The sequence below is a fragment of the Sturnira hondurensis genome, unplaced genomic scaffold, assembly GCF_014824575.4.
Source record: "Sturnira hondurensis isolate 20B ecotype Veracruz unplaced genomic scaffold, ASM1482457v3 Scaffold0023456, whole genome shotgun sequence".
Lineage (NCBI taxonomy): Eukaryota > Metazoa > Chordata > Mammalia > Chiroptera > Phyllostomidae > Sturnira > Sturnira hondurensis.
In genome coordinates this window covers 1,803,127-1,821,425 of record NW_028096087.1, presented here as the reverse complement: position 1 = coordinate 1,821,425, position 18,299 = coordinate 1,803,127, and the positions used below count along the sequence as shown (strand labels likewise).

The following is an 18,299-nucleotide window of genomic DNA, read 5'->3' as shown; positions in this document are numbered from 1 at the left end:
CAAAATTCATCTATTAGGTTGAATAGTTTTTGGTTAGAGTCTATAGGGATTTCCATGGACACTATCATGTCATCTGCAAACAGTGACAGTTTTGTTTCCTCCTTTTTGATTTGGATTTTTATTATTTTCTTTTCTTGTCTGATGGCTAGGACTTCTAATACTATATTGAAGAGAAATGGTGAAAGTGGACAACCTTGTCTTTGTTCCTGATCTTCGTGGAAAAGATTTTAGATTTTGTCCATTGAGTATGATGTTGGCTGTAGGTCTCTCCTATATGGCCTTTATTATAATAATGAATGCTCCCTCTATTCCCACTTTGCTGAGTGTTTTTATCATAAGTGGATGTTGTACCTCATCAAAAGCTTTTTCCACATCTATTGATATGATCATGTGATTTTTGTATTTGCTTTTCTTAATGTGATGTATTACATTTACTGATTTGTGAATATTGAACCATCCTCGCATCCCTGGGATGAATCCCACTTGGTCATGGTGAATGATCTTTTGAACATATTGTTGGATGTGGTTTGCCAATATTTTTTTGAGGATTTTAGCGTCTATGTTCATTAGTGGTATTGGCCTGAAGTTTTCTTTCTTTGTTTTGTCTTTATGTGCTTTGGGGATTAGGATGATGCTGGCCTCATAAAAAGAATTTGGGAGTCTTCCACCTTCTTGGATTTTTTGGAATCGTCTGTGAAGGATAGGGATTAGCTATTCCTTAAATGCTATATAGAATTCTCCTGTGAAACGATGTGGTCCAGGGCGTTTGTTTGACAGGAATTTTTTGATTACTGCTTCAATTTCATTTGCTATTATTGGTCTATTCAGGCTTTCTGCTTCTTCTTCGTTGAGTTTTGGAAGATTATATTTTTTTAGAAATTTGTCCATTTCACCAAGGTTTTCAAATCTCTTGGCATACAGCTCTGCATAGTAATTTCTTACAATCCTTTGTATTTTTGTGGGGCCAGTTGTAATCTCTCTTCTTTCATTTCTGATTGTGTTTATTTGGGTTCTCTCTCTCTTTTTTCTTGATGAGCCTGCTTAAAGGTTTGTCTACTTTGTTTATCTTTTCAAAAAACCAGCTCCTGGATTCATTAATTTCTAGAATTGTGCTTTTAGTCTCTATGTCATTTAATTCTGCTCTGATTTTGGTTATTTCTTTCCTTCTACTTGCTCTGGGCTGTCTTTGTTGTTGTTCCTCGAGTTCTTGGAGGTGTAGGGTTAGGTTGTTTGTTTGAAATGTTTCTATGTTTTTAGGTAGGCCTGTATTGCTATGAACTTCCCTCTCAGGATTGCCTTCACTGTGTCCCATAAGTTTTGGGTTGTTGTGAATTCATTTTCATTTGTTTCCAGAAACTTTGTGATTTCTTCCCTAATTTCATTGATGACCCATTCATTGTTTAATAGTACAGCATTCAATCTCCATGATTTTGGGTGTTTGGGGTTTTTTCCTTTGGGGTTTGTTTCCAATTTCAGTCCCTTGTGATCAGAGAAAATCCTTGGCATGATTTCAATTTTCTTGAATTTGTTGAGGCTTGTTTTGTGTCCTATCATGTGGTCTATCTTTAAAAATGTTCCATGAGCACTTGAAAAGAATGTGTATTTAGCTTCTTTGGGATGAAGGGCTCTAATATATCAGTTAAGTCACTTTAATCTAGGATGTTTTAAATTCCACAATATATTTGTTGATATTTTGTTTGGAAGATCTGTCCATTTTTGACAGTGGGGTGTTAAAATCCCCAAGTATAATTGTGTTGCTGTGAATATCCTTCTTGAAGTCTTCTAAGATTTTCCTTATATATTTGGGTGCTCCTATGTTGGGTGCATATATATTTACGATGTTTATGTCTTCTTGGTGGATTCATCCCTTGAGTATTATGAAGTGACCTTCTGGGTCTCTTTTTATGGCCCTTTTTTGAAGACTATTTTGTCTGATGTGAGTATTGCTACCCCAGCTTTTTTTTCCAGGCCATTTGACTTGAAAATTTGTGTCCAGCCCCTCACTTTTAGTTTGTGTAGGTCTTTAGTTTTAAGTGGGTCTCTTGAAGGCAGCGAATGTGTGGGTCATGCTTTCTTATCCATTCAGCCATTCTATGTCTTTTGATTGGAGCATTTAATCTATTTATGTTTAAGGTTATTATTGATAGGTACTTATTCATTGTCATTTTTATACCTATGCTTCTCATTGTCTCCCTCTTTTCCTTCCTTTCCTTAAGGCAGGCCTTTTAGTTTTTCTGGCAGAGCTGTTTTGCTGGAGGTGTATTCTTTTAGATTTCTTTTGTTTGGAAAACTCTTTATTTGGCTTTCTATCTTGATTGAGAGCCTTGCTTGGAGTGTTTCCATTGACTAACCAAGGGTAAAGTAGCCTTGGTTGTAGGCCTCTGGTTCTCATTACTTGGAATATTTCTTGCCATTCTCTTCTTGCTTGGAGTGTTTCCATTGAGAAGTCAGCAGCTAACCTTATTGAGGCTCCCCTGTATATCAGTTCCTTTTTCTCCCTTGCTGCCTTTAAGATTCTGTCTTTGTCTTGGAGTTTTGCCATTTTAATGATGATGTGTCTTGAAGTAGACCTCTTTGGGTTCCTCCTGATTGGGACTCTCTGTGTTTCCTGGATTTGTGTGAGTTTTTCTCTCATGAAATTAAGGAAATTTTCCATCATTACTCTTTCAAATTGATTTTCTCTCCCTTGCTCTTCTTCTTTTCCTTCTGGTATCCTTATTATTCGTATATTATTATGTTTCATATTGTCTTGCATTTCTCTTAATCCCTCTTTATTCTTTCTGAGTCTCTTTTCCTTTTCTTGCTCTTTCTGCGAGTTGTTTTTTCTACTTTGTCCTTCAACTCGCTGATCCAATCTTCTCCCTCATCAACCCTGCTTCTGATTCCTTCTACTGTGTTCTTCAGCTCCAAAATTGTATTGTTCATTTCCTCCTGGCCCTTGCTAATAGTTTCTATTCCCTTTTTCATGTTGATATAGTTTGCATTGAGTTCATTGTAGCCCTCTTGTAGTTTCTAATAGCTCATTGTGAGCTCTTACTTTTTTCACTTTTTCAAATATCCTACAAAAATACTTTTATAATCATGTAAAACATGTTATTTTTCAAAATTCAAAAAAGTGATTACCAAATAGTATTCAAAATATAAATTCACTTTTAAAGAAATATGTTTGTGTGTGTGTATATACATATATATGTATTTGTATGTATGTATGTGTATTATATATGTATATGTATGTGTGTGTGTGTATATATATATATATATATATATATATAACTAAGGAAAACTGGGAAGGTGAACAAATACATGTTTGCAAGAGTTGATTACCCCGGAGAAATAAAATTATAGGAATTTTTATTTTCTCCTTTTCGCATGTCTTCATATTTTTAATCTTTATTAATTATGTTACTTTTTAAATATTAACTTACTTAGAAAAACACATAAAAATATAGATACTACATATGTAAATACAAATGACCCAATCCATGCTTTACTTAAAGGAAAACTCACAGATCTAAATGCCTATGTTGGGAATAAAGAAAAATTAATAATCCTTGCTCATGCTCTTTATAATTAATTAAGGCATTGTATCTAGGCTAATGTTGACCAGATAATCACATTTGAGTTAAATAACCAATATAACTTTAAATAATGTATTGGTAAAATTATTGTTAATAATAATTACATAACTTTGTTTTATTGATATTATTAACTTTAAATTATTAAAATAGTAAGCTATGTTTTATATTTAGTAGTTTGCAGAGAATACATACATGATGTTCCTCTTTAACTGCTTCTTCTAACTGAGCTGCAAACTGTGAACACACCATGAATGAATTTAGATCGTCCCCAACCTTTGAAAATAACAAAACAGAAAGTTGCCTTTATGTCAGAATCTATATGTATATTCATCTAATTTTACTATATTTAACTAGTTTTGAAAATAATTTTGTGTATGTAACTTACCTTATTTTACTGTGTATAATGCACACTTTTTCCCAAAGTTTTTTGTAAATCAGGGAAAATAAGGGTATGCATTATAAACCTTATGTCCGTTCTTGCGTTTTATAATTATTTGTTACATGAAACTTTTTGTATCATTATATGTTCAAAAATAAATGCTAAAATTTCTTTATAATATAAAAAAACCCAAGTATCTAAATGTAAATAAATAAATAATCGAATTTAAAAAATTAAATTAAAGTTTCTTCTCTGAAAATTTGGACCAAAAACATGGGTTTGCATTATACATGGGAGCACATTTTACATGGCAAAATACAGTACATTCATTCAAACATATAAGACAAGAAACCATATTCCAAATTCTATACTAGCAAATTCTCCCAGAAAGAAAATGTAGTAGTACATTGTGGTAGTGGCTCATTAATGGTATAGTTGCAGAAAATCAACCACCACAGCCTTAAACTCATAAAATGCTATGGGTGGTCACAAAAAAGTAATCATTATGTACATACATTATAAATATTTCTTTGTGTTAAAAATGAATGCTAATTATGACTTCTGATTATAGGGTATATTTTTCAAGACTTGTGGTCTTTCACAGTCACTTATAGTCAACAGAAAACTGAGAAAATAATAGTCCCAGATTAAATGTTACAACGTGGAGACCTAACAAGGCAGAGGAGTAAATGGAAGCTGCACTAACCTCCTCAGAGAACTAATCTGGAATTACAACCAAATTGTAGAGCAATCATCTTGAATAACTAACTGAATGCTAACTGGACAGAAGCCTTACAACCAAGGAAAGACAGAGGAAACCACTTCACCACCTGACTGGTGGAAAGGGAGGAGGAGATGCAAGAGGAGTGGCTAGGCTTTAATGGGGTGGGGGCGTCCACTGAAGTTCTGGAAGGATATTTCAGTAGCCTGGGGATTCCACAGAGAAATGTGGGGTCTAAATCCCCAGTTGAGCTCCCCAACCTACAGCAACAGAGCTGGGAAAGGAACCCAGATAGCAACCAGCTGTGAAAAGAAGTGGCATTTCTGGCCACTGGGGAGAGATACCAGAGACATACGGAGCCTCTTTAAAGGGCCAATGGATAAAATTCCATTTGCAGCCACTTACCCTGTGCTCTGGCAGAGGGAGGGCATGGTGGACTAGAGACAGGTGGTGATGAGACCATGTGGCTGGTGGGTCTAAGGAGAGAGCTAAAAGAACAGCTGCTAGGATCCCTGTGCTGAAAAACTCCCCATACTGCAGAGGCTATCTTTCTCAAGCAGAGTACTCCCCTCCAAGTGGCTTTTCCCTGAGGAAAAGCAATACCCCTGCCCAAAGGAAATACTCTGCCCCACACTGTGGAGCTTAATCCAGGCCACTGAATTCCGCTTGATGCTATGTCAGTGATTAAGTTTAACATGTAAGACAGATCTCTGGAGGACCTGAGACATTAGCTGACCCTCCCCCAGGTGTGTATTGGTAAAATCCAGTCTTGTTGTACAACTTCCTTCTTTCTGCACACACCCCGGCCCAACAGAGGAAGCCACAAACTATGGATTACTGATAGCTCAAAATAGGTTGCCAGGGTATGTCATAGGCAGTGACTGACAAAGGGCCTCACCAGCCTTTGCAGGTCTACCTAATACACAGAAATAAACACAAGGAGGCAGCCAAATGGGAAGACAAAAAAAAAGGCTCCAAATGTAAAAACAGGAGAATCCACCAAAACAATAACAATGAAACAGAGGCAAGCAATTTATCAGATAGAGAGTTTAGAGTAATGATTAGATGGATACTCAACAGCATGAAAAAAACCCAGACACAATAAAAAGGAATACTCAGAAATAATTCAATATACAAAATAAATACACTGAAAGGAATAAACAGTAGGTTAGATGAAGCAGAATCAAATCAGTGATTTAGAAGAGATAGAAAAAAACACAAAAAACCACACAGAGTGGCAATAAGAAAAAATAATTTAAAAGAATGAGAAAAGCTTAAGAAACCTTTGGTGCACCATGAAGCCTAACAATATCTGCATCATGGGAATAACAGAGAAGAGAGTGAGCAAGAAATTGAAAACCTATTTGAAGAAACAATGATCAAAAACTTCCCTATCCTGGTGGAAAAAAAAAGATACACAAGTCCAAAAAAGTACAGAGAGTCCCAAACAAGACGGACCCAAGAGGACTACACCAAGACACATCATAATTAAAATGGCAATGCATAAAGACAAGGAGAGAGTACTAAATGCTGCAAGAGAAAAGCAGGTAGTTACCTACAAGGGAGCTCCAATTAGACTGTCATCTGATTTTTCAACAGAAGTACTTCAGGCCAGAAGGTACTACCATGAAATATTCAAGGTGATAAAAAGTAAGGACCTGTAACCAACACTACTTTACCCAGAAAGGCTACCATTTAAAAGTGAAGGAGAAATAAAGAGTTTCCAATACAAGAAAAAGCTGAAGGAGATTGTTAATACCAGACCAGTACTGCAACAAATGTTAAAGGGCTTGCTTTAAAGAGAGAAGAAGAAAAAGAAAAACAGAAGAATATAGTTTAAAAGTAAAATGGCAACAAATATTTATCTATCAATAACCACCTCAAATGTAAATAGATAGGTTCAACACTCCAACAAAAAGACATAAGGTAGTTGAATGGATAAGACAACAAGACCAATACATCTGCTGTCTCCAAGAAACACACCTCAGATCAAAAGATACACACAGACTAAAGTAATGGAATGGAGAGATATATTTCATGCAAATGAAAAGGGAAAAAAAGCTGGACAAAATATCTGACAAATTTGGGCATTATATCTGACAAAATTGACTTTAAAACATAGTCTATAGTAAGAGAAACAGAAGGATGTTAAAAAAAGGATGTTAGAAACTGTATGATGTTAAAGGGAACAATCCAACAAGAGGATATAACCCTAGTAAACATCTGTGCAACCAATACAGAAGCATCAAAATATTTAAAGCAAATCTTTATGGACATTAGGAGTGACACAAATACAGTCATAGTAGGGTATTTTACCACCTCAATGATTTTAATGCATAGATCTTACAGACAGAAAGTGAATAAGGAGACAGTGGTCTTAACACACTAAATCAAATGAGTGTAATTGGTATCGTCAGAACATTTAATCCCAGAGCAGCAGAATATACATGCTTTTAAAGTGCACAAGGAACATTTTCTAGGGTAGACCACATGTTAGAATACAAAACAAGTTTCAATAAATTTAAGACTGAAATCATATCAAGCATCTTCTCTGACTGCAATGCTATGAAACTAGAAATCAATCATAAGAAGAGTACTAAAAACATGTAAACATATGGAAGGTAAATAACATGTTATTAAACAATGAAGGGGTCAACAACAAAATCAAGGAACAAAAGATACATTGAAACAAATGAAAATGAAAACAAAACAATCCAAAATAAACAACTGACTTTATACTTAAAGGACCTTGAGAAAGAACAACAAACAAAGCCCAGAGTGAGTAAAAAGATGGCAACAATTAAGATCAAAGCAGAAATTTAAAAAACAGAGTTTTAAAAAAGATGCAAAAGATCAAAATATCCAAGAGCTGGTTCTTTGAAAAGATAAACAAGTTGGAGAAACATTTAACCAGATTCATCAATGGAAAAGAGAGAAGGCCCAAATAAATAAAATCAAAAATGAAAAAGGAAAAATAACAAATGACATCAAATAAATTCTATTGCAAGAAAATATTACCGTAAATTCTATGGTAAAAAATTATTACCATAAATTCTATGATAAGAAAATATTATGAACAACTATATGCCAACAAACTGGACAACCTAGATGAAATGGATAAATTCCTACACACATACAATCTTCCTAAACTAAATCAGGAAAAATCAAAGAATCTGAATAGATAGATTACACTTAGTGTAATTGAAGCAGTAATAAAAAATAAAATAAAATAAAAAAGCCCTGGACCAGATGGCTTCACAGGCGAATTTTACCAAACATTCTGAAAAGACCCACCACTTCTCTTCAAAGTACTTCAAAATATTCAAGAGGAGGGATAGCTCCTAAGTTCATGTTACAAGACTAGCACTACCCTAATTCTAAAGCCAGATAAAGACATTACAAAAAAAGGATCTTACAGGCTACTATCTCTGATGAACACAAATGTTAAAATCCTTAACAAAATATTATTGGCAGGACCTCTATTTTGGGGGGATAGTAATGTACACAGCTAATAATAATAATAGTAATTATAAATTTCCAGTTTTCTTTACTAATTGCGTAGCTATATTTCTCAATTAGACCAATGAGAGAAAAAATTCTTGCATGGCAGTTCTAAAAACATCATTAAAAGTGGGGTGAAGCAAAAATGCCACTCATGATTAGGATGTAAAAAGACATGAAAGGCCATCACTTCAGTGTTAACATCCCCAAAATAAAAATATATAAAATAATTATGTTTTTCTTTGAGGATACTGAAAAGAAAATAACACAAGGAAAATTTGATGAATCAAATTCCAGAGAACAAACACTTGTAGATGAGCAAAGAACCAAGGCTGTATCCATACCTAAAAGGGGTGTGCCCAAGGGAGGAAAGTACTTAGCCCAATGTGTGCAGTCCAAAAGCAGGCCTGACACTGAGAAGCAGAATTTAGAGGATGAAGAAAAACCAACTGGGCCTTTACCAGCCATTTAGATTCACAGAAAGACTGGGATGATAAAAACTGCTAAAGCAAATCACTCAAACCAACCAGTTTTCTCTCACCAAACCATTCTCTATCTGTAATTCACTTGGAAAGAGGCAGAAAATAAGGACTATATACCCATTAACAATGGTCAAAATTAAAAATACTGAGAGTATCAATTTTAATAAGAATGTGGAGCTACTGGAACTTTCATAGAGAGCTGGTAGAAACACAAAATGGTACTTTTATGTTGGGAAAAGGCTTGGCAATTGCTCATAAAGTTAAATGTATACTTAAAATATAACCCACCAATCCCACTAAAAGTAATTATTCAAAATTAGTGAAAACTTATGTCCTCACAAACACTTATGCACAAATGTTCATAACAATTTGATTTATAATAGTCACAATAACTACTGGATCCAATAACTGCTGAAAGAATAAACAAATTATGGGAAAGCCATTAAGTGGAATCCTCTTTACTATAAAAGGAAACAACTACTGAAACACAGAACAAAATAACAAATCTCAAAAACATCAGAAGTGGGAAGCTATATACTGCTTGATATAATTTATATGGAATTCTTGGAAGGGCAAAACTATAGTGACAGATTGGTGGTTGTATACAGCCAGGGTAGGGGAAATTTAACTGGAAAGGGCTACAAAGGAGACTTGGGGACTAATCAAAATGTTTTATATTAATAATCTGATTGTGGTTGCAATTACACAACTATAAAAAAGAGGAGCTAAAAAGCAAAGAAATCTCATACTGCATGTTCCAGTGGTAATTGTATTTTCAAGTTCTGCCAGGACTGAATCAATATGTGCACCAAAACCATTTAAATTTAAAGTCCAAACTCCTGTCAGCTAAAATTCTGGCAAGATCAAAGAAATTGGCACCTCAGGAGAAGCAGCAATAAGACAGATTGTGGATTAGACATCAAATAAAAGAACTCAACCTAATTAAACATATGGATCAGTTCCTGTTCAATTCAATTCTTAGAGGAATGACAATGATTAGGCTTTCACCCTAAATGCAAGAATGGAAAAAGCAAGTATTTTCTAGAAAACAAAATATTATACCACAATTTCAAGTGTTCTTCTAAGAATAATGCTTGGGATAAAATAAAAATATATAAAACATCTGAATAACCAGGAAAATATAATTTATAATCAACCAAAAAACAGTTAGTAGAAGCAAACACACTGATGACCCAGATATGGAATTACCAGACAAAAATTTAAAATTTTATTATTGATAAGATGGAAGAATTTGCAGGAAAAGATAAGGAGATAGATAATAGGAGGTGTATTTTTAAAACACTAGAAAGGAATCAAAGATAATCCTAAAGGTTAAAATTACAATACTTGAAATAAAATTTCACTGAATGAAGCTTAACCACTGATAGATACCACAAAAGGGATTGGTGAACTTCAAGATAGAATAATGTATGTTGTCTAAACTAAATCATAGAAAGAGAATGCACTGAAATAAACAGTCTGAGTGCTTTATTACATCAAATCAAGAAGCCTAATATATGTGTAATTAGAGTGTCATAAAAAGAGTGAAAAGAGGCAATAAAATATCTCAAGAGGTAATGAATAAAATTTTGCAAATTTAATGAAAACATCGTTTCAAAGCTTGATGGATTCCAACAGAATAAGTACACTGGAGGCCTCACCTAGGTTTAGCTTATCAAACTGCTGAAACAAAATGATAAAAAAAATCTTTAAAGCAGTCAGAAAAAAATAGGTGGGGAAAACAATAATATAACAATGATAGCATAAAGACATTACTGAGGTAAATTGAATTATACTGCCATATGGTTTTCACATTAAAAAGGAAGTTGTATATAATCTATTCAAGATAAATTATGATGTTTAAGATACATATTGAATACCTATCAACGAAGACAAAAAAAATGAAATGTTAAAAAATACACAATAAACTCTAAATAAAACAAAAAAGAAAGAGTAAAAGAACAAAAAGCATATGGGATCAAAAAAGGCAGAAAGTAGGATAGTACACATACTTCACAATATGTCATTAACATTTCATTATAATGCATTTAATTACATAAAATTTAACTGTATTAATGAAATATAAATGAACTAAACACACCAATTAAAAGACAAATTGTCAGACTGGTCATGGCCAGCATGATTCAGTTGCTTGGGCATCATCCTGCAAAGTGAAAAGTTAGTAGTTCAATTCCCAGTTAGGGCACATGCCTGGGTGTGGGCCCCATCACTCACTGGGGCACATGTGAGTGGCAACTGAACAGTGTGTCTCTCCCTTTCTTTCTCCCTCCCTTCTCCTCTCTCTAAAAATAAATGAAATAAAAATCTTTTAAAAAGTAAAAAAGACAAATTGTCAGACTGGACAAAAAAAGTGAAATTCACCTATATACTATTTCAAAGAGACATGCAGGACATACACAGTCATAGGTAGTTTGAAGAAGTAACATATAGAGATTCTAAGATGGCTATAGAGTAGGTGGAAGCTATGTTCACTTGCTCCTAGTCCCAAACCAGATTAACAGTGATATTACAGAGCAAGCAACCTGAAAAAAACAACTGAAAGGTAGCTAATCTGATTCATTACAACCACAGATTACAGAAAAAGCTACATAAAGAGTGGTAGGAAGGAACAAAACAAAGAAATACAGACCTCCTGCACACAGGTGCAGTGGTGGCTGAGAAGTCAGAGGGAAACTGCAGCTGCAAAACTCCCTCTCCCTAGAAGCATGAGGTCTCAACCATGTGCAGGGATCCCCAACTCAGAGAAACAGAGATGGGAAGAGGAGCCTGCATAGCACCTGGTGATGAAAATCAGTAAGGAATCACACTGCATGAGAGAATCAGATTGCACCCTCCCATGGATAAGCATACCCTATTGTTATAGCACCAGCCAGGGGAGTTCACAGCCCAAATTCTGACTGCTGGTGAGTCCATGCTGCTGTACTTAAGTTCTGCAGAGGGGTCTCCTGGTTACACCCATCAGTGACTTGAAGGGGTCCTGTATTTTCTGGGGAGGCTTTTGGAAGAGACCCAACATTGACTAAATATGTAGTTTGAGAAAGTGGGCCAGCCTCCTTCACCTTCAGGGCATAGCTAGTATTCCTCACCCACCTGTTGAGACACTTGACTTGTCCCATCCTGCTAAGTTTGGCAGCACAGAGGAGCTATGCAAGGCTGGACTTTCACCCTGTCCTGCTGAGTTCAGAGCCCATGCAAGCTATGAAATTACTGTCCAATCTGCTGAGACCATGCACATAGAGAGATCAGAGTACCACCCAGGGATGACCTTCAACCCCTCCAACTTGGTTCAACTACACAGGAGAAACAGACCGCCACACATTGTTAAGATTTTTCAGATTGTGTCTCTCAGGGAAGCTCTGTCCAGGAGCCAGGTGGGCAAATGCTGAGCTCTGTGGCTACATTGCAGTGGCAACTCTAAGCTCCCATGAGAGTTCAGTCTGTACTATCCGAGAAGGAACAGAAGTGTCCACCCACCCTCCCACAAGCTTGTGTACACCACTCCCAATGGGAGAGTTTGGATCAGCCCTTCCAAGTTCAAGATACCATTGCTGGGTACATATCCATGGGAGTACAAGAGAGTGGCTCAAAGTAAGGACATTCAAAGTATGAGACCCCCAGAGGCTATTGTCTGGGACTGGAACAAAGTGTCTAGCCTCCTCCTGTGGGCTGGACTGGTATCATCCCAACAAGAGAATCTTTTGATCTATCCCCATGAGCCCAGAATTGCTGAGCTTACTCCTGCAGAGGTATTGGCTTAATGCATTCAGGTTGAACCCACAGAGAACCCATTTTGGGGGAACAAGAGTTAGACACTCTGGCAGAGACTGAGCTGTTTAGCTTTGAAGCAGGGGCTACTTCCCCCTCATTGAGTGCCAGACTGCATGATCTCCAAGCATAAGACCAACTAGTCATATCTCAAATACCCTGGGGTCATCCTACAGTCTCTCTTTGAAAGGCTATGAAGAAAAATAAGACCATCTCAGGGAGAGGCAGGATAGCTAACAGGTAGAGGCAGACCACAGGGAGCCTCACTCCTTTTACAGATCTTCTCCCAGCTAAAATCTGGAAGAAGTGATCCTTTCACACAGTTTATCCCTCCCCCACACACTCAGGTCCATAGATGCAAACACAAAAAGTGAGCAATGTGTAGCTACCAAGGGTAGCCCAAGGCCGATTACACACAATGTCTTGACCCCAACCTGTACCCAAGTGGAACCAGAACCAACACAATCAGTGGTGAGCCTTAGGCCACACAAGAGATCTACCCAACTAGCCACACAAGTGGCACACCCATAAGAGGATTTCAGCATTCCCAGGCCTTGCTAGGAACAACTCCACTTCAAGGGGAAACTCCTACACAGTGTCTAATACATGGTAAACAAGGTTTACCCTTATAGTCACCCAGACTGAAGGGTTAGGTAACTCCACCAACAAAAGGGCAACACCATTCAACAACAGGAAATACCCATAGCCCACAGGAAACATTCCTGGAGCATAAATCTCAAGTGATCTGAAAGATTGTGCCACTGAGCCCAACAAAAACCTTCATTATAAAGCCAACATCACAAGTTTGGGAGTCAGCAGATCTACCTAATAGACAGAGAGAAAATGGGGAGACAAAAAATGCCCCAAACAAAAGAACAAGAGAAATCTCCAGAAAAAGAATTAAATAAAATGAATGAAATGGAAGCAACCAGTATATCAGATGAAGACTAAAATAATGGTTACAAGGATGCTCAAGGACCTTAGGGGAGAACAAATTATCTCAATGAGAACTTAAAGAAATGGTAAATGATAAAAGAAAGACATAGAAACCAAAAAGAAACAGTCACAAATGAAGACTACAATATCTTAGATGAAAAATACAGTAGAAGAAATCAAAAGCATGTTAGCCCTGGCCGGTGTAGCTCAGTGGATTGAGCACGGGCCTGTGAACCAGAGGATGGAGGTTCGATTCCCAGAGCACATGCCTGGGTTACAGGCCGGTTCCTTGCAGGCCAGCTACCAGCAGGGGATGCATGAAAAGCAACCATACATTGATGTTTCTCTCCCTCTCTCCTTCCCCTCTAAATATAAATAAATAAATAAAGTCTTTTAAAAAAGCATGTTAAATGAAGCACAGGATCAAATCAGCGAATTAGAGGACAAGATGACAGTAAGTACCCAAGCCGAGCACTAAAAAAAAAAAAGAAGAAGAAGAAGAAGAAGAAAATGAAATGAAAAACATCTAAGAGGTTTTTCTGGCACAACACCAAGCATAACAACATCCAAATCACAGAAGTGCCAGAGAGAAGAGAGTGCATAGGGGATAGACAACTGATTTAAAAAAATAATAGCAGGATTTCCCTAATCTGGTGAGAAAAAAGTCACACACTTCAGGAAGCACAGAGTCCCAGTCAAGATGAACCCAAAGACACCCACACCAAGACACATAACTGGAATGGCAAAGGTTAAAGAAAAAGAAAGAATTTTAAAGGCAGCAAGAGAAAAAGAGTTTACTACAAAGGAGTTCCCATAAAGTTGACAAAATGTGTCAATGGAAACATTTCAGGCAAGAAAAAAATGGGCATGAAGTATTTAAAAACAAGAGCCTGCAACCAAGACCACTCCAACCAGCAAGGTTTTCACTTAAAATTGAGGGTAAAAGAAAGAGCTCCCCAGACTAAAATAAGCTAAAGGAGTTCATTACAATCATACTAGTACTGCAATAAATGTAAAGGGGCCCTGGCTGGTGTAGCTCAGTGAATTGAGCATGGGCCTGTGAAGCAAAGGGTCGCTGGTTCGATTCCCAGTCAGGGCATATGCCTGGGTTGCAGGCCAGGTCCCCTGTAGGGGACACATGAGAGGCAACCACACATTGATGTTTCTCTGCCACTCTTTCTCCTTCCCTTCCCCTCTCTAAAATAAATAAATAAAATATTTTAAAAAATGTAAAGGGAACTGTTTTAAGAATGAGAGAAATATGAAAATGGAAATAAATAAGTCCCGCAAGATGGCGGCGGAGTAGGACAAAGGATTTCGCTTCCCTTCATGCGCCGGAGAAAAACCAGGCTGCTCTGCAGAGGAGCACGGCGAACACCCAACAGGGACCCAGCATATGGGATGGCAGGACCCCAGAAAGTATAGCGGACACTGAATGACCAGAGGTTGAGTAGAGGAGACGGACCTCAGATCAACAAGGTATGAGGGAACAGTGCAGAGGCTGCAGGCCCTCCCCTGGGCCCTGGCAGGGCCGCCTTGATCTCTGAGAGCCGAGGGAGGGCAACAACAACAACCCTGGGAGAGACCTAGTCACCGGCATCCTCTCTAACCAGCAGGGTGCAGATTGGAAAACACCAGGAGAGATCGGTTTGTCTGTAGTGGCAGAGAGAGGAGTGGGCATTGGGAAGCAAACCAGGGAGTTCTAATAACCCATGGAGTCAGGCTGTGGTTGCCAGTTTGGGGAATTGAGCGGCCCCGGCATTCCAAGTAGCCTGAGCCAGCGCTCCCACAGTCTCGGGGAGCTGCACGCTACTGACAGGGACCCTGAAAGAGCACCAGTCACCAGATCCATCCCTACCTAGCCGGGCTCAGACTGAGAACCACCGGGAGTCAGGCTGTGGCTGCCGGCTTGGAAGAATTGTGAGTTGCCCAGTGTGTCCAGCCACAGCACTGGGAAAGGTCCAAGCCCACGCCTGTGTGACCAGGAAAGCCTGGCTGGGAGTGCGTGCCCTCACGCCAGGCCAGAGCTGGGAAGCCTGGGGAAAAACCTGCTCTCAACTGGGCACGAGAGAGCCGAGCCATTCTGGATCTTGGGAGGGCACTGGCGAGACCAGCTAAGTTCACCGAGAGGAGAGAAAGGCCACACTAGTAGCCCCTCAGGCTGCTGCAGCTAGGGAGACCAGAAGAAAAGGTTTGATCAGCTGGAAACCAACAAGACGAGTAGGTGGAAGTGGAGAATAACAAGATACCTCCAGGAGAGTGCACCATTGAATCTCACAGACATCTTACCACAGAAGTTCACACCATAAACCCAGGAACCCATAACAGATCACTTTAAGAAGCTGAAGCCAACAAGAAGAGCAACACAAACAATGGGAAGGCAAAGAAACAATCCCCAAATGAAAGAAAAGGAGGACGTCTCAGAAAGAATGTTAGATGAAATAGAGGCAAAGCAACTATCAGACATTGAATTCAAAGCACCTATCAGGAAATTCAATGAGCTTACCATGAGCTACCAGAAACTACAGGGGAGCTACAGTGAACTCTCTGCAAACTACACCAACATGAAAAAGGAAATAGAAACCATGAGCAAAGGCCAAGAGGAAATGAAGAATAAAATTTCTGAACTGAAGAACACAGTAGAAGGTATGAAGAATAGAATCGATATGGCGGAAGATCGCATAAGTGAGATAGAAGACAGGATAGAAAGAATGTCCCAGACAGACCAAATAATGAAAAAGAGAATCAGAAAAAATGAGGAGAATTTAAGAGAAATGCAAGACAACATGAAACGTAATAATATCCAAATAATAGGAATACCAGAAGGAGAGGAAGAAGAACAAGGGATAGAAAACCTACTTGAAAGAGTAATAACGGAAAATTTTCCTAAGTTGAGGAGAGAGAAAGTCACACGAATTCAGGAATAGCACAGAGTCCCAATCAGGTGGAACCCAAAGAGGCCTACTGCAAGACACATCATCATTAAAATGGCAAACCTCCAAGACAAAGAGGAAATCCTAAAGGCAACAAGGGAGAAAAAGGAAGTAACATACAAGGGGGTCCCAATAAGGTTGGCTACTGACTTCTCAATGGAAACATTCCAAGGAAGAAGAGAATGGCAAGAAATATTCCAGGTAAAGAGAACCAGAGGCCTACACCCAAGGCTATTGTACCCAGCAAGGCTCTCAATCAAGATAGAAGGCCAAATAAAGAGCTTCCAACAAAAGAAGTCTAAAAGAATACGCCTCCATCAAAACAGCTCTACAAGAATTACTAAAAGGGCTGCTTTAGGAAAGGAAGGAAAAGAGAGAGATAGAGAGGAACACAGGTACACAAATGGCAATGAATAAGTACCTTTCAATAACAACCTTAAACGTAAATGGATTACATGCACCAATTAAAGGACATAGAATAGCTGAAAGGATAAGAAAGCATGACCCACACCTATGCTGCCTATAAGAGACCCACCTCAGGTCAAAAGACCACCACAGACTAAAAGTGAAAGGATGGAAACGAATTTTCCAAACAAATGGACAAGAAAAAAAGCCGGAGTAGCAATTCTCATATCAGACAAAATAGACTTAAAAAAAAGGGCCATAAAGAGAGACCCAGAAGGTCACTTCATGATACTCAAGGGGAGAATCCACCAAGAAGACATTAACACAGTAAATATATATGCACCCAACATAGGAGCACCCAAATATATAAAGAAAATTTTGGAGGACCTCAAGAAAGATATTGACAGCAAAACAATTATTGCAGGGGATTTTAACACCCCACTGTCTAAGATGGACAAATCTCCAAACAAAATATCAACAAAGATATTGCAGCATTAAATGACACCCTAAACAAAATGGACCTAATTGATATATATAGAGCCATTCATCCCAAAGAAGCTAAATACACTTTCTTTTCAAATGCACATGGAACATTTTCAAAGATAGATCACATGATAGGACACAAAACCAGTCTCAATAAGTTCAGGAAAATAGAAATCATACCAAGCATTTTCTCTGATCACAAGGGATGGAAATGGGAAACCATCCCCACAGGAAAAAAAACCCAAACACCCAAAATCATGGAGACTGAATGGTATGCTATTACACAACGAATGAGTCAAGACTGAAATTAGGGAAGAAATCAGAAAGCTTCTGGAAACAAATGAAAATGAACTCACAACAACCCAAAACTTATTGGACACAGTGAAGGCAGTCCTGAGAGGGAAGTTCATAGCAGTACAGGCCTACCTAAAAATGATAGAAACATGTCAAATAAACAACCTAACCCTATGCCTACAAGAACTGGAGGAACAACACCAAAGACAGCCCAGAGCAAGTAGAAGGAAGGAAATAACCAAGATCAGAGCAGAATTAAATGACATAGAAACTAAAAGCACAATTCTAAGGATCAATGAATCCAGGAGTTGGTTTTTTGAAAAGATAAACAAAATAGACAAACCTTTAAGTAGGCTCATCAAGAAAAGAAGAGAGAGGACCCAAATAAACACAATCAGAAATGAAAGAGGAGAGATTACAGCTGACCCCACAGAAATAGAAGGGATTGTAAGAAATTACTATGCGGAACTGCATGCCAAGACATTTGAAAACCTAGGTGAAATGGACAAATTTCTAGAAAAATATAATCTTTCAAAACTCAAGGAAAAAGAAGCAGAAAACTTGAACAGTCCAATAATAGCAGATGAAATTGAAGCAGTAATCAAAAAATTCCCATCACACAAAAGCCCTGGACCAGATGGTTTCACAGGAGAATTCTACAAAGCTTTTAAGGAAGAGCTAACCCCTATTCTTCACAGACTGTTCCAAAAAATCCAAAAGGAGGGAAAACTCCCCAACTCTTTTTATGAAGCCAGCATCACCCTAATTCCAAAGCCAGATAGAGACACAACAAAGAAAGAA

General features: G+C 37.8%; 1 protein-coding gene across 1 annotated transcript in view; it reads right to left on the bottom strand.

Annotated features, from left to right (window-relative positions):
* Positions 1-3,766: 3,766 nt before the first annotated feature.
* The window catches only part of CCDC7 (coiled-coil domain containing 7), a gene marked incomplete at its 3' end in the record, with an annotated part of 54,695 nt that continues 40,162 nt past the window's right edge, over positions 3,767-18,299 (bottom strand). Inside the window, exon 3 of the mRNA XM_037037812.1 lies at positions 3,767-3,851. Coding sequence (XP_036893707.1) covers positions 3,767-3,851 — 85 coding nt within the window. The remainder of the gene's footprint in view (positions 3,852-18,299) is intronic.